The 17,723-nt window shown below is 50.5% G+C and overlaps 2 protein-coding genes across 11 annotated transcripts in view; both read right to left on the bottom strand.

Moving 5' to 3' along the window:
- Pnpla6 (patatin like domain 6, lysophospholipase) overlaps nt 1-1,792 on the bottom strand; it is a 29,574-nt gene extending 27,782 nt beyond the window's left edge. The window contains exons 1-4 of one of the 7 annotated variants that reach the window (XM_048429045.3): nt 1,620-1,792; nt 627-689; nt 448-516; nt 38-125 (exon numbers count right to left, since the gene is read on the bottom strand). In XM_048429045.3, the coding sequence (XP_048285002.1) occupies nt 38-125; nt 448-516; nt 627-650 (181 nt within the window). In that variant the 5' untranslated portion in view covers nt 651-689; nt 1,620-1,792. Of the gene's footprint in view, nt 1-37; nt 363-447; nt 517-626; nt 690-1,619 lie in introns of those variants that run through there. The other 6 variants (XM_048429039.3, XM_048429040.3, XM_048429041.3 and 3 more) reach the window with 6 other exon arrangements.
- Nucleotides 1,793-1,939: 147 nt separating this feature from the next.
- Nucleotides 1,940-15,344, bottom strand: Mcoln1 (mucolipin TRP cation channel 1). 4 transcript variants are annotated; one of them, XM_085685281.2, is made up of 15 exons: nt 15,192-15,344; nt 10,859-11,064; nt 9,431-9,598; nt 9,182-9,347; nt 8,471-8,579; nt 8,141-8,237; nt 7,867-7,966; nt 6,750-6,856; nt 6,487-6,636; nt 6,257-6,358; nt 5,504-5,578; nt 5,232-5,354; nt 4,129-4,344; nt 2,254-2,384; nt 1,940-2,154 (listed from the first exon to the last, which is right to left on the bottom strand). In XM_085685281.2, exons 1-15 carry the CDS (start codon nt 15,220-15,222, stop codon nt 2,118-2,120), a joined length of 1,818 nt encoding a protein of 605 aa, XP_085541407.1. In that variant the 5' UTR covers nt 15,223-15,344; the 3' UTR covers nt 1,940-2,117. The 4 variants fall into 4 exon arrangements, with proteins under 4 accessions (XP_085541407.1, XP_048285004.2, XP_085541408.1 ...); XM_048429047.3 differs by lacking the exon at nt 15,192-15,344 and adding an exon at nt 15,004-15,115; XM_085685282.2 differs by lacking the exon at nt 5,504-5,578.
- Nucleotides 15,345-17,723: the final 2,379 nt, after the last annotated feature.

Here is a 17,723-nt window from a genome sequence, read left to right as displayed (position 1 = left end):
TACAGTCTTCCCCCAGAGGGGCCCTTTGAATCCTCACTCTGCACCCGTAGCCTCCGCACCACCAAGAGGATGAGCACAGCGGTGACCAGCACCGCCACTCCGGCCCCGATCATCACGCCCAGCACCTGCGGAACGAACGGCACAGGCTGGGCACCGCATATCCGTCTCGCCAAGCCCTCCTCCGGGGCCTTTCTAATCACCTCTGCCCCGAAGGAGGTCGTATTCAGCTCGTGACTCGGTGTCCCCATCTGCAGAATGGGTCAATGCAGGTTCCCTTCCCACCCCCACGAGGGGAAGCAACTGACTCTTCCCTGAGGCTAGGTATCCCGCGATGCATGCCGGGAAACGTAGTTTCGCCTGCACATTCATCGTTCTCGAAGAGAGAATCCCGCGGCGCACAGCAAGCCCGCCGGGAGTTGTAGTCCTGATAAATTCCCCAACCCTTACCATTCCGGTTTGCAGTGGAGCCTCCATTGGTTGTTTCAGACTAGGTAGCAGGTCTGATAGCCTGCAGTCCTGGAAATCGAGGAGCAGACGGGAGCAGAGCAAGATGTCAATCAAGCCTACCCAGCCCGGATCGCAGGCTCTTACCCCAGTGCTACTCACAAGCCACGCCCCCTAGATACCTTTGGCCTGGATGACTTCTCCATTCGCCGGGGTTTGAGTGGGAGCGGCTAGAGGGGTTGCTGCTGGACAGAGGGATGCGGGCAAATTGACCTCCCTGCTCGGATCTAGGGGTGAGATCAACCCCCAGCTCCTGTCTGACTCCCTCGCTTATACATAAGGCAGACCAGACTCCCCAACATAGTCATCAGCACCCAGTGTCCAGTCAACAGCTCCCTGGCAGGTGTCTTTAGGCCATGGTCTCTTCTGGAAGTGGTTCCTTCGTTAGCCTTGGCTTTCCGTAGGTCTGACTAGTCTTGACTAACAAACCCTCAGGCTGGACGACCTCCTACATCCTGTTAAGACTTGACGTTCCACTCCAGGAAAAGCTAGGACCCATAAGCCAGGAAGCTGAGGCGACAACAGGACTCTGGGCTCCTGACCCAAGCCTGTCCCATCGAGAAGTTTGGGAGCTGGGGCGTGGAGCACTGCCATGGACTCTCTTGGAAATGGGACCCTAAGGCCCTCGGGGTGGGATGAGCTCCAAAGTGTTAAAAATTTACGTTTGCAGATTGAACTGTCATGAAACAGGAAAGTTACGGTGCGGAGTATCCCTGGGACCATAGGAATGATGCAGGCGGTATAACCAGGGACGCCGGAATTGGGGGAGGGTAGGAGGGGCGGCGCACTGGAAAGTTACTGAGAGATTCGGAGATATACATTACTACTATCTAAAAGTCTAGGTGTTGGGAGAGCACCGAAGCTTCCTGGAAGGTACTGAGGGAAGATGGAATGCTACCGGGACTCTTCTGGGGCGCTGGAAATCTTTTTGATACCTTAGACTATTAATGCGAATTTAGAGGGATCGCAGAGCCCTGAGATGCTACCTGGAACATCGTTAGAATAACTACTCCCCTTCTGTATTCCTGGACACACCTGGCTATCGAAGCGGAAACACCGGTGCAAGGAACTCAGGAATGGGGGTGGGGTGGGAGCATCAGAAAGTCGGGACCTACCCGGAATCAGAGGACAAATCGATTCGTGACAAAGCTGAAGCTTGCTAACGGTCCTCGAAGGGACACCCTTGCTCGGTCGATGGAAACTCGGATCACCCAGGAGCTGCAACCATGTTCACCCAGCGTTGGCCAACACCCCTAGCTTTCCGTCCGCAGCCGCGGCACCTTTAAATTATTCCGCGGCAAGGCACGCCCCAGCTCCGCCTCCCGCCATGCTTGGAAGGTCGCACTGCGCCAGCCAAGCCGAGTGTGGCGACCTCTTAAAGGAGCTGACTTCTGGTGAAAGGGCTGCCCTCCCACCCCAGCTACAAATTAGATCATCACGTTTATGTTCCCTTTTATTTAACAGCAACCCTACATGCCCTCCCTTTCCCAGTGTCCGATTCGACAAGTCCATAAGGCCTGTCAAAAGCAGATTTTTAAAAGCAAATTCGAAAAATAAATAAGCTGGGGTTCCAGCAGTACAGGGGATAAAGTCTAGTGGCGATGATCCTGGAATCAGTTCACCAGCAGCGAATGGTCCTCCGGGGAGTCCCTGGAAAAGAGAAGTGGAAAAAAGGGGCTTTGGATCTCTCTGACACACAGGCCTTCCCCTCGGCTCTATCAACCCACAACCCACACCTGGGGCTCCAACCTTCCACAGCAGCAGAGCAGGCTGCAAGCCGAGCCACTTCCGCGACGGAACTTGCCAGATGTGGGACTATCTTGGCACTGTTCGATGTAAGCCTGGAGCTCACTCTTCTCCGTGCCAGTACCTCCTGGGTGCTGGGGAGAGATGATGCCCCACAACAGAGCATGAAAGTTGGTCCTGACCTCTAAAGCTCTTAAGGTGCAGTCAACTGGGTGCCCACTGTTTCTCTGATGGGACCGCCTTGGTCTCACTTCTGGACCTTTGCCTTGTAGCTTGCTTCACTGTAGAAACCTTTCCCATCCCTGGATGTGGCCACAGGTCTCAGTTTTATTGGTTTAGTGCCCTCTGCTGTAGGCCAGGAGCCTAGACTTTTTAGCAATCTATCTTGAAACAAGGCAACTCACAGCTATGAATGTAAGGCCTGAATTCCTACATCCAAAGGTGCTACACAAGTGTGCTCCAGCAAGACTCAAGGTGGCTGCTTGGGGCCTGGGTGACAGTAATATACTTGTGGGATGGCTACAGATCATCCATGTGGGAATGAGTGCACACATCTGCTATCAATGATACAGAAGAGGCAGGGTCCCAGGAAAACCTTCTTCTCATGACTTCCTGGGGCCACCACTATTCTGGCTACCAAGTCTTGAATCTTCCAGTCTACAAGTATGCTCTCTCCCTTGGGATACCATCTCTCCAATCCAGAATTCTTAGGAATAGAGGGGAATATTCTAAGCAGCCACCTGCCACAATGGCTTTGGCTTTTGGATACTTATATATATTTGCTTAGTTTGTATGCGTGTGTGCTTAGCTTCTGTGTCTTCTTGGGTGCTAAGAAAAAGTTATTTTCCTGCAGGCTGTGGGAGGCTGAATGAGGACAGCGGGGTATCAGGAGGCAGGAATCACACTCAGTGTACTCAGTGTGGAGTACATTGGGCATCAAATGGTCACCGTCCATCTAGTGCTAGTGGGAAATATGAATAGTACATGGATTGATAGCCACTAGCAAGAGGTATAAAAGAAGCATGCAAAGTTACAGAAGGACCCTGATACAGTTGGCAGTAGGGTAGGGCTGGAAAAGCTTCTAAGCTGGAAACGTGGCTCAGTTGGAGGAGCGATCGCGTGGCATTTGGGAAGCCCCGGGTGCACCACATACACTTGATGTGGTGGTAAGCATCTACAAGCCCAACACTCAGGTGGGGGAAGCAGAAGGACAGAAGTTCAAGGCTATCCTCCAAGGGCAGATCTTAACAGACCTGTAAGATGGTTCAGGGGGTAAATAAAAGTGTTTGACACCAACCCTGGTGATTCCACACTGTGGAAGGAGAGAACTGACTTCCACAAACAACACTATGCTGTGCAAAACCCTCTCCCACCCCTCAAATAAGTAAAGGTTTAAAAAAGATCATATGGGAGAGGGAGGAGGCCAGTGAGACGGCTCAACAGGCCTCTAGCTTGGGTCTATGACGCGTGTGGTGAAAGGAGGGACCCAATTCCGGCAGGCTGTCCTCTGACCTCCACACATGTGATGAGATGTGTGTGTAGGGTGTGCGCGCGCACACACGCACACACACATACACACACACACACACACACACACACACAGAGGAGAGTAAATACAGAAATCTGTCCTTTCCCACCCATCCAGCTGAATGCAGCTGTGCTATGCCCTAGGCTTCTCTTTCAGGATGACCGCCCCCCACAACCCCAACTACACGCAAATCCAGTTCCAGCCTGCTCTCTCCTAGGACTGTCTTTCCTGCTCGACCTACTGTGACCCCAGGTCAACTCTGTGAAGTCAGGCAGCCCTGGGAACTAATTCAGGGGGAAAGGAGAAGAAAAAAGGATTCCGAGGAAGGGAGGAGGGTAAAGACGGCTGACCTTGATGGTGTCGTAGGCGCCCGTGATTAGCGCAATGAAGAGACTCAGCACCATGTAGATGAAGAGGCTGATGAAGGAGTAGAGGTAGAGCTGGGAGAAGAGCCACACCAGGCTACTGCGACCCTGCTGGGCCTGCATGGCTGCGAATGTCACAAACATGTCGTCCCCGTTGATGAGCGAGAACAGACACTCAGAAACCATGGACAGCGAGCGGAACTGTAGACAGTGAGAGGGTGAGTATGGCCGGGGTTGTCAGGCTCACCAGGGTCGGCGGCAGAATGACTGGCAACTGGGCCCGTCTGAGGGTCATCATATCGATGGCAAGGTCAGGGAGTTAACAGAAAGGTCACAGGCCCAAGGACTGTCAGAGGGGCTGATAGGTGGAGTAACCCAAGTCAAGACAGTCATCAGTGACCACAAGAATGATCATGTCACAGGGTCAATGTCAGGATCACTGGGGGTAGAGGGAACAGAATATAAAACTGCTACAAGGTGCAGAGGAGGTGGTTCAGCTGGCAAAGCATGAGATCCCAAGTTTGAGCCCCAGCATTTACATAAAAATTCGGGTGTGGAAGTGTGGTGAAGACAAGGGGAACCCCTGGGGCTCAGAGGCCAGATAATTGATCCTGATCATGGGTTACCGGCCAATTAAACCCTGTCTTAAAAGAAAATAACAAGATATGGCTGGACATGATGACACTCCCAGCATTCTAGAGGCAGAAGCATGCATGTCTATGAGTTTGAGGCTAGTCTGCTTCTATGGTGAATTCCAGGATAGTCAGGTTTACACTGTAAGACCCTGTCTTAAAACAAAACTATTTTGGGTGAATAATTTTTTTTTAGAAATGACAGCAAAGGCTGACCTCTGACTTCCATATACATGTGCATACACAGTACATGTATACATGTACTCACACACATGCACAATTTACTTACACAGATGATAAAACAAAACCTACAAATCTGTAGGTATGGTAGCAGAGGTCAAGGTGGGTCTTTCAGGTGATCAGATCAACAACGAAGAGATCAGAGGCTGGGAGAGGGGTGGGAGCCTGGGGCCCTTTGGTAGTTCACAAATACTCACAGCCCCCAGTAGCCCATACCTTTACATGGTAGGGTCCCAGGACAATCCAGCCACAGAAGCAATAGCCCAGGTAGATGACAGCCACACAGCAGCAGAAACGCATGACACTGGGCAGTGCCACACGCAGCGTGGCAATCAGGATCTGCAGAGGGGAAACGGAACCAACAGTGAAGGCAATGGTCACAACCCAAATAGCTCTCAAATGGCAGGGAGGACCTCACCAATGTGACCAGAGGAGCTGCTGAGAGTTTAGATAGGGCAGGACCCACCTGGGAGGAGCCTAGGACATACCACAGCTGGACTCAGCTGGATGGGCAGGTAGGGACAGACTCCCGTGGTCCTGCCCGGGTACAAAGACGCGTGTGTCTGTGGTAGGTGGGTATAAGAAAGAGATTTGTGGTTTGGAAATGGAGCTCGGTTGTAGAGCGCCTAGTATGCACAGGGCCTTGAGTGTGATCCCTGGTGCTACCTAAAGCCAAGCATGATGGCATACAGCTATCATTTCAGCACTTGGGAGGTAGAAACTGAAAGATCAGGAACTCAAGGTTATCTCCAACTGTGTAGTAAGGCCAGCCTGGGCTACACAAGACCTTGTCTTTAAAAAAAAAATGCAAAGCTGATAGGAGTGGTGTATGCCTTTAATCCCAGCACTCAGGGAGGCAGAAGCAGCAAAACCTCTGAGTTCAAGGTCAACATGGTCAGGACTACACAGAGAAACCACGTCTCAAAAAAACCAAAACCTAAAACTAAAACTAAAAAATAAAGATGTGGTGGTGCACATCTTTAATTCCAGCACTCAAGAGGCAGAGGCAGGCAGATCACTGTGAGTTTGAGGCCAGAACAAGTTCCAGGACAGCCAGGGCTACACAGAGAAACCCTGTCTCAAAAACTTGAAAGTAAATAAAAAAATAAATAAAGGAAGAAGAAAGGGTCTTGTGATGGGTCACCGACTGACAAGAATTAGTGACTGCTTTGTGTGCTTGGGTTTGTTTGAGAACTTGGGGCAGATGATACCCAGGGCCGGCTCAGGGGCGGGAGACTTACGTTGTACTTGTGGAAAAAAGTCAGGTATCGGATGACACCAACCCAGACGAGCAGCGTGGAGGTACCCAAGAGGATGCTGCAGACATCATAGCTAGCTAGGTTCTGTGGGCAGGAGTGAGGGATCAACTCATAGGCATACTCTACAAGTGGGGGAGGTGGTCCCCAAACAAGCAAAGACATGAAGACAGAGACACAGGGCCCTGACAGCAGGGCATTGGAAAGACTCGTACCTTTGCCTCAATGCCGATCTTCATGACAGTGCCCGAGATGGTAAGCACGTCACTGGTAACCAATAGAATGTACCAGCCATTGATGAACTCAAGCCGTTCCCACAGACTGATTTCCCGACCCCGTCGTCGCCACATGAATGCAACAAACTCCTATGGGAGGAGCCCAGGTGAGGGTCTATCTAGAAACTACTAGGCCATCACCCCCACCATGGCCCCAGGGCTGGGCAAGGCGGGCACCAGCGCTCGTGACACCAGGGCCTCACGTTCTGCAGCAGGAAGCCACGTAGCAGTGAGCGGGCACACAGCAAGAAAGACAGGGAGCAGGTGAGGATGACCACAACATCAAATAGAAGCCGGAAGCTGTTGTCTCCTACAGGAAGGAGGGTGGGTCCCATCAAAACTCACATGGGGCCATAAGAGGTAGGGGTTAGGGGTTGGGCCAAGGAAAGAGTCCTAGAGGAGTGTGTGTGTGTGTGTGTGTGTGTGTGTGTGTGTGTGTGTCTGGTTTAGGGCCAGGGCCATCAGTAGATTTAGGGATTCCCTAGCATGGCAAGTGTCAAAATCCCTGATGAACACTGATATGGAACATACTTCTTTTGCAGTGTTAAGCCAAGCACTCTACCACTAAAATACATCACCACCCTGTTTTGTTTGGTTGTTTGTCTCAAAGACAGGATCTCATATATCCCAGGCTGATCTCAAACTTACTATGTAACCAAGGTTGGTCTTGAATTCAGCCTCCAGAGTACTAGGATTACAGGAAAACTAATTTAAAAAAAAAATTCAAAATACTGAGAATTGAAGCTATGACCTCATATTCGCTAGGAATTACTTTGCTACTGAGCTACATCTCCAGTCCATTTTGTTTTATTTTGAGACAGGGTCTTGCACAGCCCAGGGTAATCTGGGATTCACTACATAGTCAAGGTGACCTTGAACTCCTAACCCTTGTGCTGAGAGTACAGGAAAATATTTATTTACTTATGTATTTATTTGCAGTACTAGTGACTAAGCCTAAGCCTTGAGCATGCCAGGCAACAATTGTAGCACTGGGAAACATTCCCAGTCATCTTTTTACTTTTTGTTTAAGGTCTCTAAACTGCCCAGCTGTCTTTGAGTTCACTCTGAAGTCCAGTAGGCCAGGCAGATTTTGCATTTGTGATCAACCTCCTAAGGAGTTGGGATTACAGGCCTGGCTATTTGTGGTGACTTAACTAGGTCCAGGACACTCCCAGGCAGGTCATGGTGCACAACTGACGGTCGTCTGGGACTCACAAACAAGGCGTGGAAGGTAAGGATGCTGGATAGTACTACAGGAGGCCCAGGAAACACCTGGGAGTTATGACTGTTGGGGGGCTGGGGGGGGCCTGAGGGTTTTACCATGTCTGGAGACGCTGGGGTGTTTACACTCCTGGATGTGGGTCTGGGTCTCCAGGCGGATAGGGATTCGCCCACTGTGTGCTTTATTGTCAAACGTGATCTGAAGGGGTAAGGGCAGAGTAAACCTAAGCAGCCCCAAGCACCAGTCCCCAACACCCGTGACAGATGGCCCAGGTCCTAGCCTCGACCCCATCACTCTCATACCATCTTGGTGAAAACTCTCTGATGCCCCCTAACCAGGCAGAGGGTGCTTGGGAGTCACCCATTTGCTCACCAGGACACTGAAGGTGTAACAGTCTGGGATCTCATTGTTGATGAGGCTCTGCAGGTTAATCGTCTTCAGCTGGAAGTGGATGGTGACGTTGATTAGCCTATTGGGGGAGGCATAGGTGAGGGTCTGCGGCCCAATGTCAGTTGCTCCTATCCTGTGCTGACTCTGCAGCTAGCAGAGGAAACAGCTGTGGTGGCTCCAGCCCCCGACCAACTCTATGAAAGTGGCTTCAGATCCAGATGTCTGGACTCTTGCCACTTCCACCCACCCCATCCTCAGCTGGGCCCTTGAGCCCCTCAAGGAATCAATCCCCTCAAGAGAAAATGGTAATACTTGTGGAATTTCAGTGTGAGGTTCTTGTAACTGGTGCTGCTATCCAAGAGCTCCAAGTCCTCACTGGGGATGTCGGGGGGTCTGTCAGGAGGATCCACCTGGATACAGTCTGAAGACAGGTAGTCACGGAAAGGACTCAGGGCACAGGGGAGGCCCAGGCCAGTCTCCCACAGTTCTGTCAGGCCTTCTTCACTGTTCCAACTCCCACTTTATGCTTTATTGCTTTTTTCCAACACTAGGGATCAAGCCTAGAATCTGTGTGCTAGGCCAGAGTTCACCAGAGCTATACCTTCTGCCCTCCCTTCACACTTGACCTTTTGCTGCCTCCACCCAAACCAGGGTTATGATCTACCTCATGCTCCACAGAGACCACAGCGTCCCACAGGCTCTCCAAAAGCTCAGGGAGTGGATGGCATTCAAAACAATGCCTGGCTCTTCCTGTGGTGTGCATTCCGGTAAGCACGCTGCACACGTCGAATTGTTCATGTTTATACGATCTGATCACACAGACAGGCAGCTAACAAGGGCAGGATTTTACATACTTTTTTCTTTTTCTCTATTTCCCTTTCTTCCACAGCCTCACCTTCAGCCTCTCACTAGGGGATTCTAGGCAGGTTCTCTAGTGCTGAGACATATTTGTAGCCCCTAGGTCAGGATTTTAATCCTGGAAACCTAAACTCCCCAAAATTAGGCCCTGCCCTGGCTACTCACCAGTGACTACCGTTGGGTCAATGTCAAAGGTATCATTGGCTGGGTCCACATGGCCATGTTGGTAGTACTGCTGGCAGAGAGCCAGAGCAGAGCCATTGGCCCAAGGGCCACCCCCACCACGGACGTAGGCATACCGGCCCAGGGATATGTCAGGCAGGATCAGGTACTGTGAACAGAGAGAAGAGGGCCTGTCAGCCCCACCTGTTCTGCACAGTACTCCCCCAACCCTCTCACACCTGCTCCCTCTACCTGGTCCACAGCATAGAAGATGGCTTGGTAGAGCTGTTCCCGTGTGTAGGCAGCATAGGTGTCATCAGCGCCATCAGAGTAGCCCAGCAGGAAGAGATGTCGGAAGGCAATGGTGTTCTCTTCCCGGAACGTCACCACCAGCTGATTGCTGAGCCCAAAGAGAATGAGCTGCCAAGAAGGAGCCAGAGGTTGGTCCTGATAGTACAACTCAGCAAGGCACAGGTAGAGGAAGAAAAAGAGAATTCAAGAGATGCTCCCTGGGGCGAGACAAGGCCCTACTGGCACTGCGGGGAGGGGGGGATGTTGGGGGGGGGCTGGGCTGTAATTTGCTATTCAGTCAACGATAACCTTGACCCTGACCTTCCTGGCTCTACCTCCCAAGTGCTGGGATAATAGACGTACACCACCACACCTGGTTTATGCAGTGCTGGGGATGAAACCTAGGGCTTCATGCACGCCAGGCAAGTGCTCTACCAGCTGAGCTATATCCCCAGCTGTCTTGGGGTTACTATTGTGAGGAAACAGCATGACCAAAAGCAACTCGGGGAGGAAAGGGTTTATTTGGCTAACACTGTCACATCTCAGTTCATCACTGAAAGAAGTCAGGACAGGAATTCAAACAGGGCAGGAACCTGGAGGCAGGAGCCGATGCAGAGGTCATGGAGGGATGCTGCTTACTAGCTTGCTCTATAAGGCTTGCTCAGCTTGCTTTCTTATAGAACCCAGGACCACCAGCCCAGGGGTAGCCCCATCCACAATGGGCTGGGCCCTCTCTCATCCATCATGAATTAGGAAAATACCCAACAGGCTTGTTTACCACCAGATCTTATGGAGGCGTTTTCTCAACTGAGGTTCCTTCCTGTCCGATGACTTTAGCTGTGTCAGCATATAAAAACCAGCTTACACACCAGCTCCTTGTACTTCTTCTTCTTTGCCTTTGTAACATGGCGCTCTTCACTTCTCACTCCTTAAGTTCCATGCTACGCCCATAAAAGCATCCCCAGTACACAGCGCAAGATGGATACTGGTAAACCTCACAGCAGCGGAGTATGGTCAATATGTTTACTGACTGACAGGTAGTGTGCTAAACCCAAGCCTCCAGGGTAAGTACTGTAGGTCTACTTTTGCTGAGAGGAGATCAGGATAGCAGCAGATTAACTGGATTCAATGTCATCTACCCAGAGCTCAGTCATGACTCTTAACCTGTGTGAGCCTCAAGGGCATTTAGGTATACAATGGAAGGAAGAGTATGGCCAGTGCTTCTGGGAAGCTACAAGGAGTTACTGAGCACAAATCTCAGACTCCTTCCTAACTGGTAATACCACTGTCATTGTCGTTATGAGGCAGCAAGGGGACCCTCTGAGATGAGAACAGCGGCTGTGGTGGTTTGGGTGACATTTGGCAGAAGCCCTGCCTGGATGATCTCACCTGCACAGTGACCACCAAGATCTTGACCACCTGCAGCATCAGCTTGCAGGGCTTACGGCCTTTGGCTCGGAACTTGTCACAGGGACTCATAAAGAAGTACTTGAGGCGGCGGCGGAGGTCTTCCTCTTCTGGGGGTGTTGTTGGGACTGGTGAAGTCCCCACCTGGGTCCCATACCCAGGATTAGGGGTTAGCAGTCTCTCAGTTTCTAAAAGAATGGGAAAAGATAGTAGAAGATCAAGGATGGACAATGCCCTTTGCTTCCTTCCCCAGCAAGTCCCACCAATCCTACAGGCAATCCTACAGGCAACAGAGAATGCAGAAGAAAAACAAGAGTGAGAGCCTGTAGGTAAGGGGTTTAGCACTGAGCCTGACAACCTGACTTTGATCTTCTGAACCCACATGGTGGAAGGAGAGAACCCACAAACTCATGCACACGTGCCCACATACACAATAAGTAAGTGTAGTAAAAAGTATTTTATAAAAAAAGAAAAACCAGGGCTGGGATGTAGCTCAGCTGTCAGAGTGTTTGTCTAGGAAGCGCAAAGCTCTGAGTCTGATCCTAGTGTAAGAAAGTGAGCATGGTGGTGCTCACCTGAACTCCCAGCCCTCGGGAGCTAGAAGCAGGAGGATCAGGAGATCAAGTACATCTTTGGCTATCCAGTAAGTCTGAAGCCAGCTTGAGCTACATGAGCCCCTGGCGAGAAAGGAAAGGCAAGTGGGGAGGGTGGAGGTAGGAAGGGGAGAAGGCACAAATGTAATCTGAATACTGGAAAGTTGAGGCAGGAGGATTACAAGTTCTAGGCCAGCACTGGGCCACACAGTGAAAGAAAATGGAACCTGGCATGGCACAGGTCTATAATCCTAGCACTTGGGAAGTAGAGGTGGGAGAATCAGGAGTTCAAGGTAGCCACGAGTCTGGGGCCAGCCTGGGATTCTGTCTCGAGAAAGGGGTGGGGGTGTAGGCAGTAAGACGGCTCAGAGAGTAAACATGTTTGTTACCAAGCGTGGCAGTCTAAATTTATTCTCCTCCCTGAGCCTCAGCCTCATCTTCCAAAAGAAGTAGCCACATTCCTCCACAAATGGAGCACTCGATACTTATAAAGCTTTTATCTCAGAGCCTGGATTGAGGCTAGCCAGAAACATCCACCAGTCTTCTTGTGGGCTCGGGGGAAGGAGGATCAGCTGGGTCTGGGCTGGCTTCTTGGAGAGCTTGGCAAGGCCCCCACACTTACCCAAGTCTAGTCTACAGGCAATTAGCACAGAGCAGAGCCCACATTCCAGAGTTCTCAAGACAAATCCCACAAGAATAACCTTTGAACCCATTAGAAACCAGCCCATCCCAGGTCACAGGTCTGGGCCTAACAATAATAAAGGCTAGCATAATGATTCATGTCTGTAAACCCAGCACTCAGAGGTGGAAGTTCAAGGTTTTTCCTGAACTACATATTGAAACATATAGACCCTGACCCAGAAGAACCCCAAAACACCAGCTGGCTTATTAAGTAGGTAAAGTAGGTGACTCATTAAGTAGGTAAACATGCTTGTTGCCAAGCCTGATAACCTGAGTTCAATCCCTGGAGCCCACATGGTGGACGAGACAGGTTGCCTGTGCAACCAACTCACTTATCGTCCTTCAGGGGACCACATAGCCAAGAGCCAAATTCCAGCCTCGGTTTGCCTCCCCCAACTCTTCCAGAAACTGGAAATTAAATCCACCTCCCACTAAGGCTTTGAGAATCCTGCGAGATCCAGCAGGGAAGAGCCCATTCTTCAGTGCACAGCTAGGTCTGCACACAGCTAGGGCACAGCATGGGGCTCACACCTGCCAGGCAAACACTTGAGAGTTAGAGGCAGGAGAGGTATGAGTCGTAGGCCAGTGTAGGAGAGTCAACCACGAGCACAAGAACAAAGTTCTCAGGTGGCAGCAACTGTTGGAGTCCCCACCAGTCCTGGTACCTGGTAGCCTAGACTTGTCTCTAACAGCCTAGTCACCTCCACTGGAAGACCTTTCAGGTCTCAGTTGGTCTTTCTCATGCTCTCTCTAAGGAACAAAACAAACAACAACAACAAACAGATGTAGTCCCAAGTGGCTTTAAACTCAGTAGAATTGAAGATGGCCTTAAACTCCTGATTCTCCTGCCTCTACCACACAAATGCTGGATGCTGGGATTGCAGGCATGCCTCTGCTCCTGGCTTTCACTCTCCACCTGACAAAGCTATGTAGATTCCCCCCTTTAAGACAGGGTGTCACTGGCTGGCTTGAACTCACAGGGATCCACCTGCCTTTGTCTCTTGGGCCTGAGTGCTGGGATTAAAGGCACAAACAACCAGGCCTGGGGAAAATAGACTCATTTGTGGTGCTGGAAATGGAACATCTTGAATATGCAATACAAGCGTTCTATCTGTGAGCCATTCCTCCATCAGTAAGCCTGCCAGGATGAAGCTGGCCCATGTCACTACCTGTGGTTCTTCAGGTCTGAACCTGGCCCCTCCCTATTTAATCTAGGTGAGCTTGTTTACAGGCTAGTAGGGGAAAGCCAGAGTCAGGCTGTTACTCCCTAGCTAAGATCACAGCTAACCTATCCCAGACACTACTGGCCAGGACACCCACAGGAGTGTCTGAAGTCAGAACACAGTGGGGATCAACATGAGATTTCACCCCAGATTTCCCCATGGCAGGCCTGGAAGCTGGGAACACACAATCTCAGTTTAGGAAGGCAAAACTGCATGTGTTGTAATTGAATTAGTCCCCTAGATTCATGGAGGTCATCCCTCTAGCTCTCTTTCTGCCTGCATTTAGGGAAGCTCAGCATTTGAACATTAGCTGCCAGAAGCGAAGCCTTGGGTCTCATGTGAAAGTTACTGAGTTCCAGTAAACCTAGCAACTGGACCTTTACAGCTGGGGACATAGCTCAGTGGTAGTGTGCTTGCCTAGTAAGCATGTCCCTAGGTTCAATCCAGAAAGAGAGAGGAGAAGAGGCAGAGGAAGACTTGTCTAGGCCTGTAATCCCAGTGCTCAGAGGCCGAGGAAGGAGGATCGCATATTCAAGTCTGGTGTGATGGTGCATACATGTAATTCCAGCACTCTGGAGGCAGAGGACGGCAGATCTGAGTTCCAGGACTGCCAGGGCTACACAGAAAGACCGTCTCAAAACAACCAAAAACAAAAGCAAAGCAGGTTGAAGTCTTGCCTACAGAATAAAACACTGATCCCAAACAAAACAAAACCATTACTAACAAAATCCTTGGGTTTCAACTACTGTTCTAATAGGAGAAGCTGGTTGTTGCCTGTGTTCACAAACTGAGCAGAGACTAGGTGCTGAAGGTAACACTATCATAGCTCACATACTACCTGGAAAGAAATGCTCCAGAATAACAATAATAAAGCCATCCATGGTGACCCATGCCTATAATCCCAGCACAAGGGAGGTGAAGGCTGGCGTTATCAGGAGTCCTGCCCTTTGAAGTTGAAGAAGTTTATGCCCACCCACAGTCAGGTTCTCGGTACTATTTGCCCCTCTCTCATAAGGCTGGCCTTCAGGATGAACAAAAAAGCTCTCTGCCAGAGGTTTGAAAGGCCAGTGTCCATCCACCCGTTCTAGGAACCATCTGCCCATGTCTCCTCCATTGGGCAGCTAAGAAGTCTGCACCAGACTTTAAGGGGGGAACAGAGAGCTTAGAGGCAGTGGTTGGGAAAGCCGGTGGTCACCCACCACCCTGTTCTAGAAGCTATGGAAGCTCACTGCTTGACGCCAAGCGATGCTGGTATTCATCTACAACCTAGGTTCTGGGTACTATGCAAGCTCTCCACCTAAGTTAGAAATGTTGGTACCCACCCGCCACCAAGGTTCCCATGGGGATTCTGGGGAACTTCAGAGCTGGAAACTGGGAGCTCATCGCCCAGGTTCTATGAGGCTTCTGCCCTTCCCTTCCCAACGGAGTAGCAGAGAAAGTCCGCACTAGACTTGAACGGGAAGCTGGGCGCTCACCGCCCAAGGTCGGGGATGTCGATGCGCACCCGCTGCCCGGCTTCTAGGAGGCATCTGCCAATCTCTCTCCCATAGGAATGCAGAGAAGACCTCAGAGAACTTCAGAATGTTAAGCTCGATGCTCGCCGCCCAAGGTCAGGTATGTTGATACCCACCCGACACCCAGATTCTAGGATCTGTGGAAACTCTCCGCTTGAGGTCGGAGATGCTGGTGCCCACCCGCCGCCCAGGTTCCAGAAGCCGAATGCCCATTTCTCCCGCACTGGACTTGAGGAGCGGAGGGCTGGGCGCTCGCCTTCCGAGATCAAGGAGCCGGACGCGCCCTCCCGCCGCCCGCGCTCACCTGAGCCGCGCCGGCCCGCTGCGGTGGCCATGGCCGCACGGTGAGCGCGGGACGCGGGCGGGTCCGAGCGCGCGCCGCGGTCACTGCGGCCTCGCTCCCTCCCGGCGTCGCTTCAAACCCTATCGCATCAGCTGACAGGAGCCGCGGTCACGTGAGCGGGACGCCAGCTCTGAACACGTGACGAATTCTGACCCAGCCTAGGATGCCAGGGCAGCGCTTCCCCTCCATCCACTCAGTGCGCATGCGCCTTCTCGGTGGCTACACGCGGGCTAAGGGCAGTCGCGCGGTCCTAGCACCGACTGGCTAGGCTAACAGAAAGGTCTGGGAAACATGCTGATTTCTAGTGTGTGGCAGGGACTGGTTCCGATCTGGCTCCGTGTCAGCCCCGTGACTTTTATGTCTACAGCTTGCGCTGTTACCCTTCATGGTGTCCGGTGATATCCTAAACCGAAAGTACCCTTCCCCTCAACTCCCAGAAACCTTTCCGGTTTCCCATCCAGGTTACAAGCAAACTGTACTTTGTAAGCCAAATAAAACCATTTTCTACCAGCCCAAACACATCGGCCTTTCTGTACTACTGCAGCAGCCTCAGTCCTGCCTTTTACTGCCAACCTCCACCTACGACCAGCCTGAAGGACTTCCATAGAATTTGTCTCTACTAGAACCTCCTAGTGGTTTCCCATGGCTTTGCAAAGATCTGAAAACTTCCCGCTCAAATGGAGACTCCACCTCTTTATGGCCTCAGGACATTTGCGGTCTCCGTTAGTAAAGATTGGTTCTGTGTAAGACAAGTAGTTTAAATACGAGTTTGAATCCAAGCACTTCTAACCATCACTTCAAAACTTTCCAGAGTGCCTTAAACTATGGGATCTATTTGTTTCTACTATTATTAATAATAAATTAAAATCTTGCTGGGCCTGGTTACTTATGCCTTTAATCCTGGCAGGTAGATCTGAGTTCAAGGTCAGCCTGCTCTACAAAGCGATTTCCAGGACAGCCAGGGCTACAAAGAGAAACCCTGTCTTGAAAAAAAAAAAACCAAAAACAACAAAAATTTCTTCTCCTTTGTAAACTGGGAATCACCCAGTTACCTGCCTCTCAGAGCTGTACAAGGATTAAATGAGAGACTTCAAGACCATTTTTCCAGTGTTGAGGCTGTCACCCAGTTGGTAGGGTGCTTGTTCAGCATGCACAAACTGGGATCAATCCCCAGCACTGCAAAAACAAAGCATGATGGCCAGTGCAGTCAGTAATATTGGTAAACATAGCAAGACTTCCTCAAAAGCCAGGCATGGAGGCTGGTGAGACAGTTTAGTGGCCCAAGAGCTTGTTTATATGAGTTTGGGACCTGAATTCAGGTCCCTAGAATTCATATAAAAACCATGGCCTGGTACCTGCAATCCCAGCATTGAGGAGGCAGGGATGAGAGGATCCCTGGGGTCCAGGGCCCGGAGCCAGGCATTCTAGTAAATCTGCGAGCTCCGGGATAAAACACATAAGGGGCTGGGGAGATGGCATAGCAGTTAGGGGCACCGGGTCTTGCAGAGGACTAGAGTTCAGTTCCCAGCATGGCAGCTCACAGCCACCCTTAACTCCATTTCCAGTAGCTACTGACCTCCAAAGTTACCAGTCACCGTGAACACTTACCTGGAAGCAAAACACTCATAGATCTATAATAAAAATTTTTAAAAATGAAGAGAAATTAAGGAAGACACCAACCTAGATCCCTTACCTTCATGTGTACACACACACAGGCACTCACATTCACACCCACAATTACAACACACACATACACTCACACACACACAGTCAGACATACTGAGTCATGTAGAAGATGGTTTTTGAAACCACAGCAAGGTCTGTGTAGTGATACCCTACCCTTAAAACCTCCTTAGATACCTCCATCTAAATCAGAAATCTTGCTATGCTTTAGAATGTTCCACCCTCTGAACTCAGCTTTGAAACAGTTCTAAATTATAAGTGTCCAAACTGTGCTGGTCTTGCTTCCTGCTGAGACCTCAATGAGCATCAGATGTTTACTGAGGCATGATGGTTTACAGCTATAATACCAGCACCCAGGAAACTGAGGCAAGCCTGGACTACATCAAGTTCCAGAGGTACAAAATGAGACTTTATCTCAATAAACAAACAAATCAAGAGAAGAGATCTTTCAATGTTAATCCTGGGCCAATATCCAGGACCCATTTGGCAGTTCATAACTGCCCATAGCTGAAGTCCAGGGCATCCAACACCACTCTGGCCTCTTTGGGCACCAGGTATGCACTTGATGCACTTTGTATGCAGGCAAAACACTCATACACATGAAATAAAAATATAACTTTTAAATAAAATAAAGAAGGCTGGTAGAAGGCTCATCAGGTAAAGGCACTTGTTGCCAAGCCTGATGAGTTTAGTTCTCAGAACCTTCATGGTAGGAGAACCAGCTCCTGAAAGTTATCTTGCCTCCACACAAAATGAGTGTGTATGATGGCTCAGTGGTTAAGAACACTACTGCTCTTACAGAGGACCTGG

The sequence above is a fragment of the Myodes glareolus genome, chromosome 2 (assembly GCF_982192425.1).
Source record: "Myodes glareolus chromosome 2, mMyoGla1.1, whole genome shotgun sequence".
Classification (NCBI taxonomy): domain Eukaryota; kingdom Metazoa; phylum Chordata; class Mammalia; order Rodentia; family Cricetidae; genus Myodes; species Myodes glareolus.
Note: the sequence above shows the minus strand (reverse complement) of the source record. Positions and strands in the feature narration are given on the sequence as shown.